Source organism: Patiria miniata, unplaced genomic scaffold (assembly GCF_015706575.1).
Source record: "Patiria miniata isolate m_02_andy unplaced genomic scaffold, ASM1570657v1 HiC_scaffold_29, whole genome shotgun sequence".
NCBI classification, from domain to species: Eukaryota; Metazoa; Echinodermata; class Asteroidea; order Valvatida; family Asterinidae; genus Patiria; species Patiria miniata.
This window is the reverse complement of record NW_024037068.1, coordinates 15,640,482-15,660,762: the sequence shown is the minus strand read 5'-3', so window position 1 is coordinate 15,660,762 and position 20,281 is coordinate 15,640,482. Positions and strand designations below refer to the sequence as shown.

At 41.2% G+C, this 20,281-nt stretch overlaps 1 protein-coding gene across 2 annotated transcripts in view; it reads left to right on the top strand.

Moving 5' to 3' along the window:
- The window catches only part of LOC119735419 (dynein heavy chain 8, axonemal-like), a 146,375-nt gene that overhangs the window by 33,022 nt on the left and 93,072 nt on the right, over positions 1-20,281 (top strand). For both annotated transcript variants that reach the window (XM_038209120.1, XM_038209121.1), the window contains 8 exons: positions 40-227; positions 938-1,135; positions 2,567-2,686; positions 9,446-9,605; positions 14,056-14,266; positions 16,187-16,283; positions 17,414-17,597; positions 19,219-19,415. In XM_038209120.1, the coding sequence (XP_038065048.1) occupies positions 40-227; positions 938-1,135; positions 2,567-2,686; positions 9,446-9,605; positions 14,056-14,266; positions 16,187-16,283; positions 17,414-17,597; positions 19,219-19,415 (1,355 nt within the window). The remainder of the gene's footprint in view (positions 1-39; positions 228-937; positions 1,136-2,566; positions 2,687-9,445; positions 9,606-14,055; positions 14,267-16,186; positions 16,284-17,413; positions 17,598-19,218; positions 19,416-20,281) is intronic.

The window sequence follows — 20,281 nt, the reverse complement described above, 5'->3', positions numbered from 1 at the left end:
TTGATTGTGTTGTATAATATGTTGGAATTTTTGGACCAGGTCTGCAGGCAACCCTGCTGATCAGGCACCCAGAGACCAAGGAACTCCTGGTGAACTTTGACCCCATGCTATACCAGGTCATCCGTGAATCGGAGTGCATGCGCAAGCATGACCTGGAGATACCCGAAGCGGCTCACATTATATGCCTGGGTCAGGAACAACTCAAGGAGAATTACAACACACTCAAGGTGAAGCCATGTCGAAGTACTATCTCCACTTTCGTTAATTGACATTTTCAGTCCCACTTGACTCACAGATGACATTCAATTCTCATATACATTGAATACACATGTAACCCATTCACACACAGCCCTTAGCATAGCTTCCACACAGCATAGGCTTTGTTTGAATGGCTGCAACCATCAGCCAGCAGTAGCACACTTATCTTATATCACATCCATAGGGGAATGTGTTCATTGCAAGCCCTAGACAAGTGATTTGAATGCAGCCGTATCCATTGTACAGGATCTGGAGTCATGAAATCCAAAATAGTTTTCATTTTCTTCAAAAGTTTGAATGCACAGGAATATAAGTGCTGCAATTTCGGGATTTCACAGGTTTTTTTCCATTTCAGATCATATATCTGGCAAGCACACACATGTGCCGTAACTGTGGGCACTACACACGAGTTGTTCCATGGTACTATGGGGACCGCAGACGCTACGGGGACAGCAGAAAGTCCCCATAACTCAGTCCTAATTTACCTAACAATATAAAACCTCCCCATAACGCTGTGGTCGCCCCATTATACATTTCTTGTGTATCGGATTGCTTGTAATCAGTAGTTTCTGCTGTTTTAGTAATCCAACAATGTTTTTTTTTTCAAGCTGAACTCTGTTTTTCTGTTTATGTTGTGTTGGTCATGAGAATCATTTAGTACGGTTTGTTGTACTTGCAGCTATTACTTGATGAGAATGAAGCAGTACGGGCCAAGATCCCAGGCATCTTCCAACCCCTCATGACAGCTCACACTAAGAAGGTGGACCTTGCCATCATGCCCGGCCTGACCATGCTGTGCTGGACGTCCCTCAATCTGCAGATTTACTTTGACAGTATCCGGTCGGCACTGAGAGATCTCAATCAGATTATCAAGGAGGTAAGGTCTGCCGTGGACTCTTTGAGCAAATGCCCCCTCACTTGGTTACAATGAGAAAGTTAGGAGAGACTCATGAAAACATTTCTGATGTTTGCCTTGCGCTAATTGATGATATAGGTCTCTCTCAAATGACGTCATTTCCTACAGACCAGCCACGTGCAATCGGCATTTTGAGCGTCAACTTGCATAACGCGCATCAGCTGCGTCGTATTTGGAATACATTTTGAGCAACAAGTGTGCATGTTTGGAATATTTTCAACACTGGAATATTTTCAACACTGCGCAATGCAGCTTGATTGCATAAAATACGCAGTTGCACTTCTCCTACAGAGATGGCCGTCTTTGAGAGAGACCTATTAGTTTGTGCACTTTCAGAGTAAAATGACTTGTGCCGTTTGTACGAACCAGTGGTCACGAAGCACTATTTGTCCTACTGTTATATGCATGGAATTCAGAAATACTGCTGAAAACTTGCAGCAACAATCATGAAACAATTACGACGTGTTGTTAGGTTTGTGGCGTATGGCCTGCAATGTAACACTGCTGTGACACTTCCTGTAAAACATTGTCACAAAACTCATTTTAAGTGCAGTATTTACTAAAATGTGTTATTTGAATAATTTTGCACTGGAGTTGAGACTGGAAGATTTGTGATTGACGTTATGACAACTCTTTTGAAAACATACTTAGACCTTGCATGTTTGGGCCTTGACATCTCCTCTCAAAACACCTCATCCTCAATCTTTGGCTGAGCCATCATCAGTAAACAGAGGAAAAATGGTTGCGGTCGACTTATGCAAATAACAGTGGTGCACCCAGGATTTGGCTTATTGGGGGGGGGGACCTCACAATTGTTTTTTCAAATTTATTTAGAAGTTTGAATTTTTTACTTTTTGGCTGATGAAAAATAATTTTGTTAAATTTTTTTTTTTTTTTTTTGGGGGGGGGAACGGACTATGTTGATGTTGGTGGCGCCATTTACACCTCAATTATACTGCTCAAAAATAGGCTACATCCGGTTCGTTAGTGTGACGTAACCTCCAGCACTTTCTGCATGATTGGAACTGGAAGTTAACGCAGCTTGAGCGTTTGTAGCCAAGGGGCGCTAGTAATCAGTGCTGCGCGCGTGTGTATGACGTTTTCACTAACGAACCGGATATATATCACAACGGTCAAATCGTGGGACTAAACAAAATACCCCCCCCCCCAAAAAAAGATTGACAACCTTTGGGGGGGGGGGGGCTCAAGCCCCCCAAGGCGCCCCCCCCCCCCCCAATCCCTTGGGTACGCCACTGGCAACAATGTAAAACATTGCCAACGATTTCCCATTGGCCATGCACAAAAAGATCACAAACGTTAGCAATGCTTGCTAGAGTGGAACGCACCCCTGGTTTCTTGTCCAAACTCACCTAGCATTAAATCCATTGACAGGTGAATGACATACGAGAGGCCAGGATAGACTCTCTACTGGAGGAGATAGGAGATACAATGCTGTGTGATCTACCCAATGACAAGCCATGGAACGTGGAAGAATTCACTACCAAAACACAGGTAAGCGTTGAGGCAAATTTTATATGGATCCACTAAGTACAGAAATTACTTTCCGCAGAATTTATGTTTAGAAGAACCTCAGAGAATTGTTTTTTTTGTGATATTTTTCGTCATTAGAATATGCTGAGCAATACTTTCTGCCACACATCTTAAGCATTTCCAAGTGATTGGGCTCACGGTTGTGCGACTGTTTTATTCTAGTGAATGCAGATTTTCTCTAGCACAGTTTAGAACGTTAGACTAATCCGGCAAACAAAATGCGCAGCCACACACATTCTTAAAGACAAGGCACACGCGTCTTTCGTTAACCTAAATTGGTCGAAGGACTGAGCACGGAGTGCGTGCGTACTACCTGAGCGTGACTTGATTAGCCTGGTGCCACCTCAGAAAATGGCTGCTGCCAGATTAGTCTGTAGAATACGTGCTTCGGTATTGAGACTGTACAAATCATTATACATGTACTGTGTTTCAAATTTGGATGTGAATGATGATTACGATTTGCTCATGAAAATATTTCATATGAAAATTACGAAGGGCGTATCTCGTATTAATATTTTCAAGAATAGTTTTTGCCTTTTTGTTTTTGACGCAAATTGTAGTAAAGAAAAAGACTTTAACCACTGTTGTGTGTATTGAGCATCTTGAGGACGACATATCAGGAACACCAAAACACGATGCCTGTAGATTTATTTAATAAAGTCAATTTATTTAATTTGAAATGACATTAGACGTGCTGAACCTGTCTCCAATTGTTGTAAAGAGACAATCACCTTTCCACCCCTGGACTTCATTAAATTGACACAAATAATAAGTCTCTGTCCCCCACCTTCCTCGTGCACCCTGGACTTACAACAAACACGGGTCAAATCTAACTCCTTTTGTTCCCCTGCAAGTCCCCTGTCTTTCTACACTGTTGTCACAATTGTTTACAGAGTCAAATTACATAAAAACGGACCAGCGCCGTCTTGTCTGGCTTTGCAGCTACTAAAGTGAATTATTAGATGCAAAGGCATAGGAAGGACATTATGGCAGGCAGCATTTCAGCTGTGAGCTTTACAATTAACCTATATATGCCATTCATTTCATTAAAGGGATTAAAGTATAACCTGGGTGGATAAAAAGCACACACCGTGATCAAGTTTGACACAGAGTCAAGAAATTCTTGTACTAAATGAAGCAAACTTTGACAACAATGAATATAAAATAGTTGATAACAGTAATTTCAAGCAGTTTTTTATTTTTTTTATTTTTTAAATTTTTTTTAGTTGAGCAAAAAAAGTGACTGGAGCGGGATTTGAACCTGTGACCTACGGATTACCATTTTGGTGCTCTACCAACTGAGCTATCCTGCGCTATATTAGCGGTGCTCCAATTGTTTTTTTGTTAAAACTTTTTTGAAAAGCATCAGTGAAGTCCCAAAAAAACTGAAACATTATGCCAAATAAAACCCCAAAAAACAGAAATCAAAAAAAGTTACATCTTTCCAGTTATACTTAAAGATTTAAGAATTATTTGACATGGTGTTCGAGTGTTCTTGCATTTTTTCTTTAAATATTTCAGTTGTCGGACATTAGTAGCCGTAATGTCTCTGACAAATGATATCTCAGATATCCATAAAAACAGAAAAAAAACTATTTGTATAACATCAATCATTATTTTGTCTTCAAGGGTGGTTACCCAACGACACAAATCTGCTTATGAGATGATGAATGCCTGGAGGTTAAAAGCAAATTTGTGTCCATGACCATCTCTGAAATAGTCATAGTCACATAAACACTCAACAGAAACTGTGGAAACGGTTGATGATGTTAAATATTGACCAACCACAGTGTTACTATGCAACATATCTTTGAAGAGTTTGTTGGGAAACTGGTAACTTAGGAAACGCTGAAAATAATTGCTTCATGATATTTCATGAGATTGTCTTTATATTGTAGTAACTAATCATTAGAGATATTTCTAGATTACCAACAACTTTTGGGGAAAAAAAAATCCATTTTAAAACACAAAGAGCATAAATTCAATTGCCGGTAAAATAGTGTGTAAGACTCCTGCAGTCAACAGATTTTAGGCCTTTTTAAATCACTGATTGGTGCCATGTACACATGTGCAAAATTTTCGAAGACAACTCTTGAACACACACACATACACATCCTTTGCGCTTTAAGGTACAGCGGTGATATTAAGATACTTGCTAATCCAATATTTTCTTACTAAATAAAATGCTTCATAAGTCAAGTCATACCCACATCAACTCAGTACATGTTGTTTGTTTTCAAAACTTACTTTGATAGCAGTTGTCATCATGTGTATAATGCCACTATAACACTATTGGTTAAAGTTTGGGATATCTGCATGCATGAGAAGATATTATGTACGGTAGTTAGAATGAAGTCTTAGCACTAACTCCTATCACACAGACAGCATTGCTTTGTGTGGACTAGCAGATTATGCACTGCCTTTTTAAACTCTTTGTTTCTGACGTAGTAAACGATAACATTCACCCAGCTCACGGTGGCCAACAGAATCCTTGTCACAGTAACCAGCACAGAGGGTATCGCATTCCCGTTTGACTCTGCCACGCAGACGATGCTGAACGGTCCCCAGCAGACAAACAGTAAGGCATTGATAATGCCGACTGTTGTAAAGGATCTCCTGTTTGGCGACGCTGCTTCGTTAACCCACGCAAGGTTTTGCTGTGCCGCGATCCGAGCAGCGTGCCGGCCCGCAATTTTTAAAATCCTGAAGTACATCACGAGATTGCAAAGGAACCACATCAAACCCATTGTGAAAGTGGCAGCATACGTGGCTGAGTTATCCACACCAAATACGCATAGCTGCAAGGTTTCGTTAAAGATTGTGTGGTCCCGTTCCGAAAGAAAAGAAAACAGTGCATATAAGTGAGTTATTAATGCTGTAATGCATGTCATAACCTTGGCGCGTTTTGCCGTCATCCATGTTCCGTATCGCAAAGGATAAACTATCGCAAGGTAGCGATCGGTCGTCACAAGGAGCACAGACATCATGTTCATTGGAAGACCCTGCCTTATGATCCATGCCTGAACGTAACAAAATGCCCCATATGGCCAGGACCCCCCAGCAACCGAGACGCCAATCATTGGGAGGTAAATGAAGACTCCTAAGTTAAGGTCTCCTATAGTCATGAAGGCTAAGAAGACTTTGGTGGCATCATTCATGGTGCCGACTTTTGGGAGGATGGCAAGACACATGATGTTTAGCACCAGAATCAGCAGTGTCGTGATGGTCCATATACTGGCAGTGATAATGCTCACAATCACGTCAGTTCCATCCTGATGAGTCGTATTCATGATATCTGTAGTGCACATTATAAAGAGTTCCATTTCCACTGTCGTTCTATGCAGATCGAGAGCATGGCAGTTTTGCTAGGTAAACAGTACTGCAGTTGTCATAAAAGATATCCTTGGTTGATTATTTTTATTCCAAAGTGCCCGTCAGGCGAAAGTCGGCATAGTCTATCCTCAGATGTAACTTTCCTGGGCTTTCGTCAGTTGACATTTTAGACAGCAACAAAATCTGAGTAAAGTCATTGCCCAGTTTATGCGGTGACTTTAAAAGGATGGGCGCACATAGATTAAAAACATTCACACTTTAGTGATCAAAAGGTTCACTGGAGGCAAGGGTAGCAAGGCAGCATTGTAGCACTGGGCAAGAAAAACTATAGAGCGTGCCAACCAGAACAGACATTGGAATAGCTGACATAAAACTGGCATCACCACTTACTAGCAGCTTCTGCCGTGCACAGTTAGGATCATTTTATTCCAACGTTCCCCAAATCCATCTAATGTCAACAGAGTGAACGGACTGGCAGATAGTTGCCCATGTGGTAGAGATAGAGGCACAATGAGACAGACCTGTTGCATCCTTTGTCAAGGAAAACAATTTTTGCCAACCACTACGGAGGTTGGAAAAGCCGAAGCAAAACCAGTTTCATCACTCTATCAGCTCTGCTTGTAGAACTGCTACACACACAGTTAACTCAATCACAAGTCCTCTACCGGTGCATTTTGTCCTCATCAAACCAGAACAGTCAAGTGGACTCGGTAAACTGTACGTGCACTTTGTTCCACGCAGCCATTTGACTGCCAGCAAGAGTTGCAGTTGTGCCGAAAAGAGGTCTCCGTTGTGCTTGCCGCTGCCCAAGATTGTACTTTAGACAGTGAAACTACTTGATAAGGTTGTTGACTTTAATGGGGGCATCATCACAGAGCTCGAGAGCAAAACCAACAGATACTTGTACTTATATGGATGATGCCTCGTTAGCCACTTTTCAGCATCTTGTATGTCAAGCGTGATCTCGCAGTTATCATTAGCAATATTTCCAATCACGAGCAATCTAGGATCTTATTATTACGGATCGCAGCTTGTGTCATCTATCATGGGTTTTTCCTCGCAAAGCTCTCAAGACTTGTGTACACGCGTCATCGGGATTGAGGCGTGTTTGCTGATGCGGTGAACTAATTCATACACGCTGTGATTGCATTTGGCGGAGCAACAACTTTTGCCTAGGCCACTCCAGTGCAAACCTGAGAACGTTTGCCAATTACTCGTTCCACACATCAGGCCAAACAATAATGATGATAAAAATGACATTCACATCATGTTGAGTGTATTTGTTTTAATGGGTTGTTTGAAGACAGGCTACGGTACATGCAGTAAACATTACTCATTTTGGACTGACTTGTAATGATAAAATGAATGCTGGTTGTTGTATCAATCAACGCCAAAGTCTACATAATTGTTTGCAGTGCCTGCATGTGCACGTTGTTAGTTGTAAATGATTTCATTCGGTGTGTGAATTATTGAAAGGCTGTATATGATCAAGGAGGGGTTCTTATTGGATGCAAGTCAGGGACTACGGTAGCTACGGTTTGCATGACAACCGCATCATTGGACATGGAATTCTGTGGCTTGTAACCAGGCAATCGAGGAACTACATATTTAGCTGCTGATTCAATTTCTACATAATTGATGAAGGGCCCATGCAATGTAATTGTTTTGTAATGCAATTCTTGAAAATGCACCTTTGTATCCAATTTTACCTTATGTTGAATATTCGTTTTGCCATTTTCGAGGGTATTTTGGTGCCTCTTCGGTTTTTATGCTTATGGTTTTAATGCCAAATTTCCATATTCATGAGTAAATGTGTGATGTCATTCCAGGCAGAAATCTCAATGTTACAGCTATTTCAGCACAAAATGTTGCCGGAATTTTGGATATTTTGCTGTTGTAAAGTTTCTTTCCTTTGGTGATTCGTTGTGTCAGTTCATGGCAGTATGCCAATGAGCAAACTTTTCTCACAAATGTATTCAACAAATAATTTTTGGGTTCACAATTTGAGCAGAAAACCCTAAACTGAACAATGTCTTCCTGAAACTACATCACAGCAACAGCGTCCTAAGTTGTCCGGAAAAGCATGGACAATTTTAAATAATGCACTGTTCAAAAATAGCCAAAACGGAATGTGAAGTAGTTTTCATACATGTTTAAGAGGAATAGAAACTTGCATAAAATGTTTTCCTAATAGTCATCTCATGAACCCTTTATCTTAAGACTTGACTACTTGGCAGTCAAGCTTGTGTACAGCAAGACAATATATCAAGTGAAATGGTGCCTATCGGAGACACAAAGCTATAATGGTGCGACCGGAGACAGAAAGCCTGTAAACGTTTGCAGACAACATGACATTGTGAATAATTTTGTCTAATTGAGGTAATCAGTTTAGTTCTCAAAGAGTAAAATGGCCATAAACTACATGTAGTTACCTCATTTACCTGAATGATTATTACTTTATAAACGACTCTACTGGTACTTAAATCTTTGCTCACGCTGGAGCCGCCCTGAAGTCATAGTTAATGATTGATTTGCTGGGAACAGTTAATTCCATTCAAATTAGGTTTTGCCCTGCACCGACGTTTAAACACTGTATACTCAGTGTGTTACCTCCCGAGTGAAAGTTGGAAAAAATCACTCGGTTGGGACTCGAACCCACGACCTCCTCCGAGTGATTTTTTCCAACTTTCACTCGGGAGGTAACACACTGAGTATACAGTGTTTTTAAACGTCGGTGCAGGGCAAAACCTAATTTGATTTATATCACCCCGACCCAAAAATTCAATCTTATAATAGTTAATTCAGTTAATTAAGTGTAGACGTGAAAGTAATTGATGCTTCTTGAGGGGTGTCTCCTTGTCTATACATTATGTATGTTTTATACATTATTCCTTTGAAGCAAATGGCATATGTTTGTGAAGATAAACTCATCAACACAGTCAGCATCAAAACCGATGGACAGCCGAAGAAGGAATGTGTAATTAGCACATATCTGACTTGTGTAACTGATGTGTTTTCTTTTTGCAATTTTTACTTTCAGGGACCCTTTTCTATGGGAATCCTTTTTAGGTTTCTCGTGTCTTATTAGCCTTGCTTCCTTGCTTGGGCTAGGTTTCCAACATTCAGCAAAATAATGGACACTTAGCAATATCCTTTTGAATAACTTAAATTGTTTGTGACTTGCCCAGGTAATCAAAATCTAATAGTAGTCTGGTGCTTTTCATTTGGACTTACCATGTCAGTTTTTTAATATTTTCTATACTTGTATGTTATTTCTATGTTAGTATAATGAGGGTATTCCCTTTGTGGATCAGTAATAGAAACTCTGATCCTCTGTAGCAGTTACTTTTTTTTTCAAACCGCCTTCCTTTTTTTTTTTTTTTACAGAAACACTGTGAGGAGAAGACCAAAGTCACGGACAAGCTGAGCACCAAGATTGAAGACGCTGTCACCGACCTGGTCAGTCTGTTTGTGGAGAAAGCCCATAAAGTGACAGGGTATCAGCGTCCTGGAGACACCCCTAACAAGCAGGAACATGGCTCGGAAGGTATGTCAATGCAAGCTGTCTCTATTGGTCAGCTTGGCAAGAGAGGGTGCATAAGAGCGTTGCAGTGGCGCGCCCAAGGGGGAGGGGGGGGGGGCCGGGCTGGGGGGGGGGCTTGAGCCCCCCCCAAGAGGTTGTCAATTTTTTTTTTGATTTTTTTTTTTTTGAATTTTTGTTTTTTAGTCCCACGATTAGGCCTTGGTGATATGAATGTGGCCTGTGTTCGAGTAGTATAATAGGGGTGTAAGTGGCGCCACCAACGTCAAAATAGGCCGCCCCGAAAAAAAAAACCAATTTTTTTCTGCGGCCAAAAGTTTTGGGCAAATTTTTTTGAAAAAAAACCAACTTTTTAACAAATTTGTAAAAAAAAATTTTTGAGCCCCCCCCCCTCCAAACCAAATTCTGGGTGCACCACTGGAGTGTTGAGCACCGTGGTTTAGTGTTGATGGTGTCTGACTCATGCTAAGTGTTGCGTTGGTTCGAACCCTGACAGGGAACTTGGTGTTTGTGTTCTTAGTCAGTACACTTTGCCACAACTATAACCCCCTCCACCCAGGAGCACAAATGGGTAACCTGTGAAGGTAGAGACCAGGAGCCGATTTCATGAAACTGTAAGACGCATCTTAGGAAGAGTAACTTGTCCTAACTCGCGACTCATCATAGGATTGATTTCACCAAACTTAAGATGCATTCAACACGTCCTAAATCCCTCGGCAATGCCGCTGAACTCGTCTTAACTAAACGCCTGTCTGTAGGTCATCCTAACTCATGATTACGTTCATCGATTTGTATCGTGTCGAAATGTAGGTCATCTTATCTCATGATTACGTACATCGATTTGTATATTGTGTCGAAATCAGTGATTTGTCTTTTCGTTATTAAGGCGAGTTTTTGCCTATGGGTATATTTTTGCGGCAGTTCAAAGCTCATTTTAACTCAAGAGGAGGAAAACTGCTGTAGAAACAGTTATGAAAAGGCTTCTGTCATGCAGGTAGTTTTAATAATAATTTATTTCTAACTTACAAAATTCCATTGTTGGCCCATACCTGCCAATTTTGTAGGCCTACGCCTAACTAACAACATTCCCGGTTCTTGACAGAGAGGGGTGATGAACCCGGGGAGTGATGCGGCAGTCACGATTAATGGTATTAATTCAATGGAATGCACGGGACAACTTTTTTGCGTATTTCCTACCAACAGCCATCAAATTGACAACTTTGTCCTCGTCCAATAAATAGCAACTCCCTTATCTGTATTTCCGTCACGTCTTACCACTTCACGTTGGATGACGTGTATACACTCATACATAGGTGTTGCGGTATTCGGAACGGATGACGGATAAACACGCAACGAGTGAGGCCGGAAATATCTGTCTGCGACCCGCTTGCAGCGAGCGAGGCCGGATATGTCAGGGTGTGCTACCCGCAGATGACGGCCTGAACCCGTCTGGCATCGAGGTTCATAAAAACAATCCCTCGCCTGGGTCCGGTCAATGTCAAAATAATCCTGGCGCAAACTGGTGAAGATGCTTAGTAAAATCGGTCCTAAGATGTTCTTAGCTAGGATTGATCTTAGAGCAGGGAATCGTCTTAGGTCCTGAAATGAGTCGTAAGATAAGACAAGTTTTGTGAAATCAGCCCCAGATTGCGCTTATCTTGAGCTTCACTGTAGAAAACTGGTCTCACGGCCTGATGAACACTTTTAATAATTAGTGAAACCCTTTGAGACTTTGGTTTGAACTTTAATGTAAGCACCACAATATTACTATTAATTAGAATTGCAAGTGATTTATGCTGTTGGAAGGTTCAGTGGTAAGAGTTAAAATCTTCTTAATTAACTGCTGGATAACAGGAAGGAAGGGGAAGGGACGAGATCCAAAGTCATCAATTCTTTGCTTTGTCACGTATAAATCCTTGCAATTTCCTGAGGTGAATAATAATGACTTTGTCTTGAACTCAATCCTCTTCACCTAAAAAAGGGTAACTTATCTTTTTTTTTAAATCAAGGAACTGCCACAAGCTGTGTGCAGGCTTTCACGTATTCCTACTTTTTCCCAATTTTTGTTTACCTTATCTGACTTTTTTCTTGCAATTCCTACTTTTTCCTTCTTTTTTTTGTCTCACAACTCCTAAAAATAAAATTTCATTGAACACTTTTCATAACAGTGTTACACACTGTCATGTAAACCACACAATGATGGTCTTGGGCGCAGGAGAACCGCAACTGTACTTCCAAGAACTTAATTGAGTACGGAGCACAAGTGTTGTGAGTACAGAACATGCCAAATGAGGCTTATGATTCTGTGGACTCCTGAAATCCCGCAAAAGTCCTACTTGTATCCTGATTTTGCCCTCCAAAGTCCTACTTTTGTCGTGTATTTTTGAAAATTTTGATCATTTTGATCCTACTGTTGTCCTACTTTTTCACCTGTGTCTGCTTGAAAGCCTATGTACTGTATGTACAACGCTGTTTCAGGTGTACTTTGTACCTTCTAGTGGTACTGTCATTAAGTGATGAGACTTTGAGGTATTATAATTGCTGGATGCAAACCCGAGTTAAACCAGCACCTAAGGATGATTACTTCCGTGAAATTGCTTGATCTCTTTTTTTCGGTTAATGGCTTACCTTTGATCATAATAGATTGCTTGTGATAACATCAGAGTGGCTGTAATGTAATGACTTCCTCCGAGGAAGCTACGGGTATTAACTGAGGTTTTAAGAATAATTTACTTCTTAAGATAGGAAGGAGATTGCCCACGGTAATATCTGACGAACTATCCTCTATCACAACTCCCATGTCCTATCAAGCAATCAAGCACATACTATTTGGCAACACTATTGAGATAGCATATTTTGCATGTGAGCACGATGCTACCTCAGTAACATTTTCTAATTGGGGGTTGGGGGTGGGGGTAGGGGCGGGGAATGATCCTACAGTCCATCTCCTCCTGGTAAAAAAAAATCAGGGAAACATTCTCCTTGATCCTGAACCGCCATCCCCCCCCCCCCTCCTGATCTTTGCCCATGCCAGTAAAGTCTTCTACATATATTTTGGGTTCTGGGTAAGTCTACGGACCAATAAAAGCACATGATCAGTGTACATGTACACTCAGCATCCCAGTACAGTGGAACGCCGCTATACCGAACACCGCTATACCGAACATCATCCTTGGCTCCCGGTATTAACTCTTTCGCTACGGAATTTAATTTACCTAGTTTGTCCCGTTTGGACGTAATAAATCGCTTGAAATTCCGCCGAGCGTCGATGTGGGCGCCGCCATCTTTAAATGTATCTCCGTATTAAACAAACTGCTCACAATAACCTGCAGCGCACCCCGGCCAGACGGAGAGCCGCTGGCAGTGGCTCAAACTAAGGTCAGAGGTTATACGATATAAATTATGTAGATATGGCACACGTCATGGGGATACCCTGTTTATTCACAGCGACATCACCGAGCCGCTGCCAGCGGCTTGCCGTACGACCTGTACAATTTGTGTGTGCCGCTGTTAGCGGCTCGCCGTAGCGAAAGAGCTAATGTACAAATTAAAATGTACTGAACATTGTTGTTGAAAAAAGTCAACAGATTAACAAAAAATGTACCGGTTGTACATGTATTTATCACTATTTGGGCCACTTTTAATTCCCGAACATCAAACGACCCATAGTTACCTACATTGTGTTTGAATGTTGAAGAGTGATACCTATTATTTCCCCAAGGAATAAAAGGGAAAACCACCCATTGCTCAAGTTTCCGACTCCTCGTGCGGCCGCGGGATGTGACAAATACCGGTTCACTATCGGTCAACAGAGGGTACCGGTGGTTCAAAATCACTATACCGAACGATCATTATTACGAACACTTTCTGTTGATCCCACGATGTCCGTTTTAGCGGCGCTCCACTGTATTGGTGGGAGTATTTTACCTGTGCTTACATCACCTGTGTTGTGCACTATAATAGCTGGCAAAATGCTCCGTAACTTGAAAAGTACATGAGTGATTGAATGATTCTTGTACTAAAAGAAAGCTTATGAATTGGGCTTTCATATCCTAGATTTTGGAAGTGCTACATGCAGAACTTCACTAAATCAATGGTTCCGACATTTGGGTTTCGTTTTTTTTTTTACTTGCCCTGTACACTGCATGAGTCTAAATGAGAAGCAAAATTATACACTAAAAGTAGGGTCATTCCATAAATTGGGATCCACTTTTCTATTTACATAGAAGACATCTATGATTTTATAATGCTGATGAACTCCTTAATGCAGTCATCCTCCAAGAGTGATTATGAATAGCAAACTACCAACCCCACAAATAGTACAAATTGTTAGAAGTCATTTTCAAACAGGGACACTAAGTACGATATGTCACACTAAAATAGTACCCTGAATTTATAGAATGACCAAGTACCGGTAGCGTTTATCTTGGGAGTGTAATGCATTCTTTTCCCGCAGAGGAGAAGAGCGAGGAACCAAAGGAAGATGATGACACCCAGCGTGAGTCTGAGTTCAGCATCGCCAGCACAGAGAGTCTAGAGGAAGAGGCACAGTTACAGGAGGAATGCCAAGAACTCATCTTGCACTTCAGTCAGCGACTGCTGGAAGCATTGCTCAAAGCCACTCGCCAGTCGCTGGATAACATCAAGAGGAGGGTCTTCTTCTCAACGTGAGTAGACAAGTTGTTATCATTATTAAGATTAGTTGTCTGAACTTGCAATTGATTTAATCGCAGAGTTGTGTTTGAACAATCTTAAGTCAGCTAATCACAAGCTAGTTCACAAGAAACAGGGGATATGCACAATAACAAAGCTATTGATCTGATACACCGTACCCTCTGGAGACGTGTGTACAATAGAGAACAAAAGATCGTATACGTCTCCACAGGGCAATTTCTATAGATGAATACGTCTCCACAAGGTTTTCACAAAATAGATATAAGGATTTTACTCAAAACTAGGAATTTTCAAGGTATGTTGATCCGTCGCAAATAGAAGAGTTTTAGAAAAGGGATATTAAGTCCAAATTTCAGCAAAGGAAATTAATTCTGGTGAACATAACAGTATTTTTAAACTACACTTTTAAACTCAAAAACTCTAGTACACAAGAACAAAGGAATGTCTCCACAAGGATACGATACAAATTCCAGTATGAGTGCTTTTGTTATAGATTATTTGAATAGCTTGTTATTTAGCTGGAGAGGGGATTAGTTGTGATGGACTAGTGTTGACTTATGACTGACACTTTTACGACTCTGGTCAGTCACAAGTCAAATCACAAGCCACAGTTAACAGGGATACAGCCATAACATATCTCCTTCCCCAAGTTTATCAAGGGAATAAATGTGTGCTTGGGAGGTGTTAAACATATGTTTAAGACTGGTTGGAGTAGTATGTAATACACCAGATGGTGGACTGTACTTCACCGGAAGAGAGAGAGAGTCTGGAATGCTTTCCAACGCATTTAAGACAGTTTGACCAGATTTCGTTCAACAATTGTACTTTCTGTTTTTCAAAACACCACTCTAGCTATATAATGGAGTGTCGAGCTCGGGAGTAAGACGTAAACAATTCCTTTAATGGAGATTGGGGTGCGCGTACTGCGCGATAACGCGCAGATGCAGCTGTGGTGAGTGCATTGTGAATTTAGGACTATGAAATACTGACTCATAGTAGTATTGCGCATGCCTACGTGAGGTTTGTGAAACGGTAAAAGGCACTGGATTTTATTGGAGTCCAAATTTCATGTGACACTGGAAAAGTGTTTAAGACCTGCCAGCCATGTCTTGATCATCCGTGTAAGACCGGCCGCGTAAACTGTCTCAGGTATTTATGAATGTAGCGTAAAAGTGTCTGAATATATATAGAGGTACCAGTTAAACAGATTTAATGCTATGAAATTGGTAGTAATTCTCAGGAAAGTCTCCTCTTGGACTTTGATGGGGGAACATGTATGTGGCATTAAAACTTAGCTTTTTGAATTTTCATTCCATGCAAATGTGGTTTTATTTTCAGTTCAGTTCAGTTCAGTTTATTTCCACAGTACCAAAAAAATATCAGTGACAATGACAATGACAATCTTATAGAGAACAGCAGAAAAACACTTTGAATAAAGTTGAAGCTAAGCAAACAATAAGTATGAAAGATACAGTGGAGGGACCCATAAAGAAGCAGAGCTAGTAAGAAATGGGCACCTGAGCATGCGTGTGCATTGAGCCGGATAATGAGATTTTGTTTTTGTTAATTTGTTGGTTTGTTTAGTTTTGGAAGAAAACAATTGTACAACAAAAGTAGAAAACAAGTGTGCGAGTAAACGAGTGCAAGAAAATAATTAATCGTAATCTGACCCGTACATCGGAATATGAATGACCAGTTTCAATGCACATGCACCATTGAAAAGAAAATTAAACACGAAATACTCTTAATTAACTTACAACGGACGGGAACAAACAAATATGACTGATACAACTACGACAACGACAGGTCAGCAATGTACAAGTATATAAACAAATTGAAACCTCAATTTAGCAATGGGATTTGACATACAGTGTATACTTATTGCTGTTTGGTGATGTTCACTCTTGTTGCAGGCCCATTGGAGGAGGTGGACTCGCCTTTGGTGCCAAACGTGTTGGCAAGAGATCACCATTCTTCCAAGTCAGTGTAGCCCTGGAGATTCCTAATGTGGTATGTACACCGTAAAAGCTCACTTTCCTTTATGGAACCTCTTGTAAGTGCACTTGTAGAGGCACTGTATGGGGCTGAAAACATGGCTGTGCAGGCTCGGTTTGGAAAATGTGTGTGCAGATCCTTCTTTAGAGTTAGGGTACCTGATGAGCAATTGTAGCGCCTGGTGGTTCTGCTGCAGGGAACGGGTTTTGTCTGTGGTAGAAGTAATGATGTTGATCATGAAGTGTACTATTTTATTTCATAAACGTTGTCATCTCAAGGCCCTGGAAAATCCCATTTGAGATGTGGGCTACACATGTGAAAAAGGAGGGAGCACAACATTCTCAGTGTAGAAAGATGTTGCATTTGAACTGAGACTGATTATAAGTAGCGGAGAAACCGGATGCCGGTTGGTGTAAGGCATTCCAAAATGATGCAAAGTAGAAGAAAGTAGAAAACTGCATTTTACGTTGCTTTGGTATGAAGCCCGGGAAGGGACAGGGTGGAATTTGTTTTTGTAATTTGCTAATTCGTTCCCACGAATTACTAATTCGTTTGCTCGAATTGCTAATTCGTTCGCACGAATTGCTAATTTGTTCGCACGAATTGCTAACTTGTTCACACGAATTGCTATTTCGTTCGCATGAATTGCTATTTCGTTCGCACGAATTGCTATTTCGTTCGCACGAATTGCTAATTCGTTCCCACGAATTGCTAATTCGTTCCCACGAATTACCAACTCGTTCCCACGAAATACTGACGCGTTCCCGGATCCACGAGTTAGCAATTCGTTCCCACGAATTAGGAAATCGTGGGAACGAAATAGCAATTCGTGCGAACGATTAAGCAATTCGTGGGAACGAAACAACAATTTGTGGGAACGAAATAGCAATTTGTGCGAACGAAATAGCAATTCGTGCGAACGAGTTAGCAATTCGTGCGAACGAATTAGTAATTCGTGGGAACGAGTTAGCAATTCGTGCGAACGAATTAGTAAATTACCAAAAAAAATTCCACCCTGTCCCTTCCCGGGCTTCATACTTTGGTGACAGTGACAGTATGTGAATGTAAACAAACAGCAAATTAAAGCTATCCTAACATAACGTGGGCATTTGAATTATCTCTGGTCTGTCACATGATGCTATCAGGTGATCAAGCCTAGCCTTGATGACATCCAACAAGCCTTAAACAAAGCCACCATCTGCGTCTTGGAGGTCAGTCGTGGCGTGGCTCAGTGGGGACAGAAACGCTTCCTGGTCATGAACTCTCCTAAGTCCAGTCACTTCCAGCCCTCTCATATTGATGTGTGTAAAGGCAAAGTGATTGCATCAGGTAAGCGCTTGTCGGTTCTTCTGAAGGGCTCAGGCAGTTTCTAGAACTTCGGCTTTGTCACTGGTTCATGAGCTCATAGTGACCAGTGTTACAGTCAATCATAAGTCCTCACCAATCCCTGCAAGTCCATCACAAGTCATGCAGTCCCTAGTCAAGCCACAAGCTATTCAAATGAATAGTGAATGAGGCATTCCCTGTTATCGAACTTGTGATGGACTCTATTTTATAACCGACATACAGATCATTGTCATTTCATTGGTAGAACTCAAATCACATGGCATTCGTTATTGCTCCCATTCACGCCGGGGCTCAAAAAGTCCCATTCGCCAATGGTGAATGGGATTTACTTTTCAACAGTTAGGATCATCCTTGTTCCATGGCGCGGTATTTGTGTGCAAATGCATGCTGGTGTGCGCGTTGAGCGTTGGGTGTAGCGCTTATTGTTCCCAATAGCCAGTGGTTACAGAGTTGCATGGGTTCAAATATTTCGTGAAAGGGTGGTTTGGAAGAGAGAAATACATTTCTCACCAATTTTGTATTGAAATAGAAGTTCATTTTATCTGTGAATCAAATGACAAGGATCTATATGTCAGTTATATAAAGCAAATATTGAATGGCTTTAAATTGTAAAATGAGAGGAATATTATCGCTCGGTAAAATCTGGACTTTTCCATTTCACCCGGCTTCGCCTCGTGAAATAAAAAGTACAGATTTTATATACCTTGCGATAATATTCCTCTCATTCCACTCTGAGCAACTCACTATTTGTATACTACAACACCGTTGGCTGCGGTAATTTGGAGCAGGATCGGTGTTTTTTCCCATGTTTTCCTCTGGGTTTTTGCCCATCCCATAGTCAGCAATTAATGTCGTATACCTGTATGTTTGAAATGCACTAAATTACATATAGCTTTCCATTGTCTAAATATTTCCAAAGTACTTGTAAGAATCAGTGTTGTAAGTCGGTTCCACCAATGTACTTTTTCCATTTGAATTTTATTTTGCTTTAACTCAATCTTGTAATTTGTAACATTGTATGTATAGGGCCCGATTGGAAACCATTTTTAACTGTTTGGGCCTAACCTGGGTAAAGAAATGTATTAAATAAATGAACACTGGTAGTGACATAGCTGCTGTCAACACTCGTCACAATATGTAAGTCTCGCCAGTCCATGTTAACGGTTTATGTAAACGTTTGGGAACAAACACCGATAAGTCTAGTCCGACCCCGTGTTTGAATTTACCTAATAAGCCTCTGTAATGACGTCACACTTTGTTTACATGTGCACTTTCCTATGGAGCCAGTGGGGGCCCACGGTCCACTGAGCACCATAGGAAAGCACACATGTAAACAAAGTGTGACGTCATCAGTACAGAGGCTTATTGTCATCTACGTGATCGGTTGAACAGAAGTTGAAGTCAACATATTTAATTTTATAGTAGTCATCAATTCGCAATATTTTCAAATATGTTGAAAATTGAAAAGCTCTCTATTCTTTTGAAGTACCCATTTATTGCAGACAAAATAAATGCAAAAAATAGGATGTTCCACTGTATTCTTGTAAAATCTCGCAGGTTCACACTCTATTTATTCACATTTTCGTTGTGTTGAACAAACCAGTGATCAAGATGGAGGCCATACCGCCTCAGCAACTCAAGAACTACTACAAGAGCATCGCGGAGCACAAGGACATCTTGAAGCTACAGATGATGCTGAGCAATGCTATCAGCCACACCAGGCCCAAGATACACGACGCACTCAAGATGTTCAGTCACTTCCAGTATCTGTGGGAGGAGGATAGAAACGAAGTAGTCAAGGTCAGGATGAGAGTGGTTAATGCTAAAATCGATGAGCTCTGTGTGCCAACACAGAGAGCCCATATATAGCCCATATATAGCATGAAGTACAAAAGACTAATTTTATTTTGTATATGCGCAAAGCCATAGTGTCTTCTCATGAGCATAAGGAGTTGTCAGTGCGTTTAAATGTCTCTCCCATTGTCTCTCCCATAACTCTACCTATCCGTTTCGTTAGTGTGACGTCATCTTGATTCAATCATGCGTACTTCACACGGTGTAGCATAGCACGAATGGAACCGGAAGTTAACGCACCACAAGTGTTTATCCAATGGGCGCTAGTTATCAGTGGTGCGCGCCCGTGTTTGACGTTTTACTTATGAACCGGATACCATTGGGTGGGTGGGTACTCGTTCTTACTGGTTGGTGTGTTTAACGTGAAGTACGCACAACTAAGTTTATTCTGTATGTGCGCAAAGCCATCGCGTCATTGCGTGAGCATCAGGTGTCGTCAATGCGTTCAAATGTCTCTGCCAGCGGTCTCCCCTTTCTTACCGTTGAGGGGCTACTTGTGCACGGAGCCCTATATAGTTCAAGATGCTAAATAAAACAACTCATTGTTTACAGTTGGAATGCTACTTTCCAGACTGCTTATTAGGCCCTTTCATCAACCTTAGATGTTTGTTTGGATTGTTTTTCATGTCCAAAATTATACAGACTCACAGGCTATCCGCTCCGTTCACAAGTACCCTCTCACTGGCAAACAGAGTACAGTTGGGGGTGACCGCGAACGACGCCATCTTGCCTGACTGCAATTTTGCCGCGACGCGCGGCTGTACCACTGCGTGTACATAGTACAAATCCCCTGATGTACGTGCGTCACACAC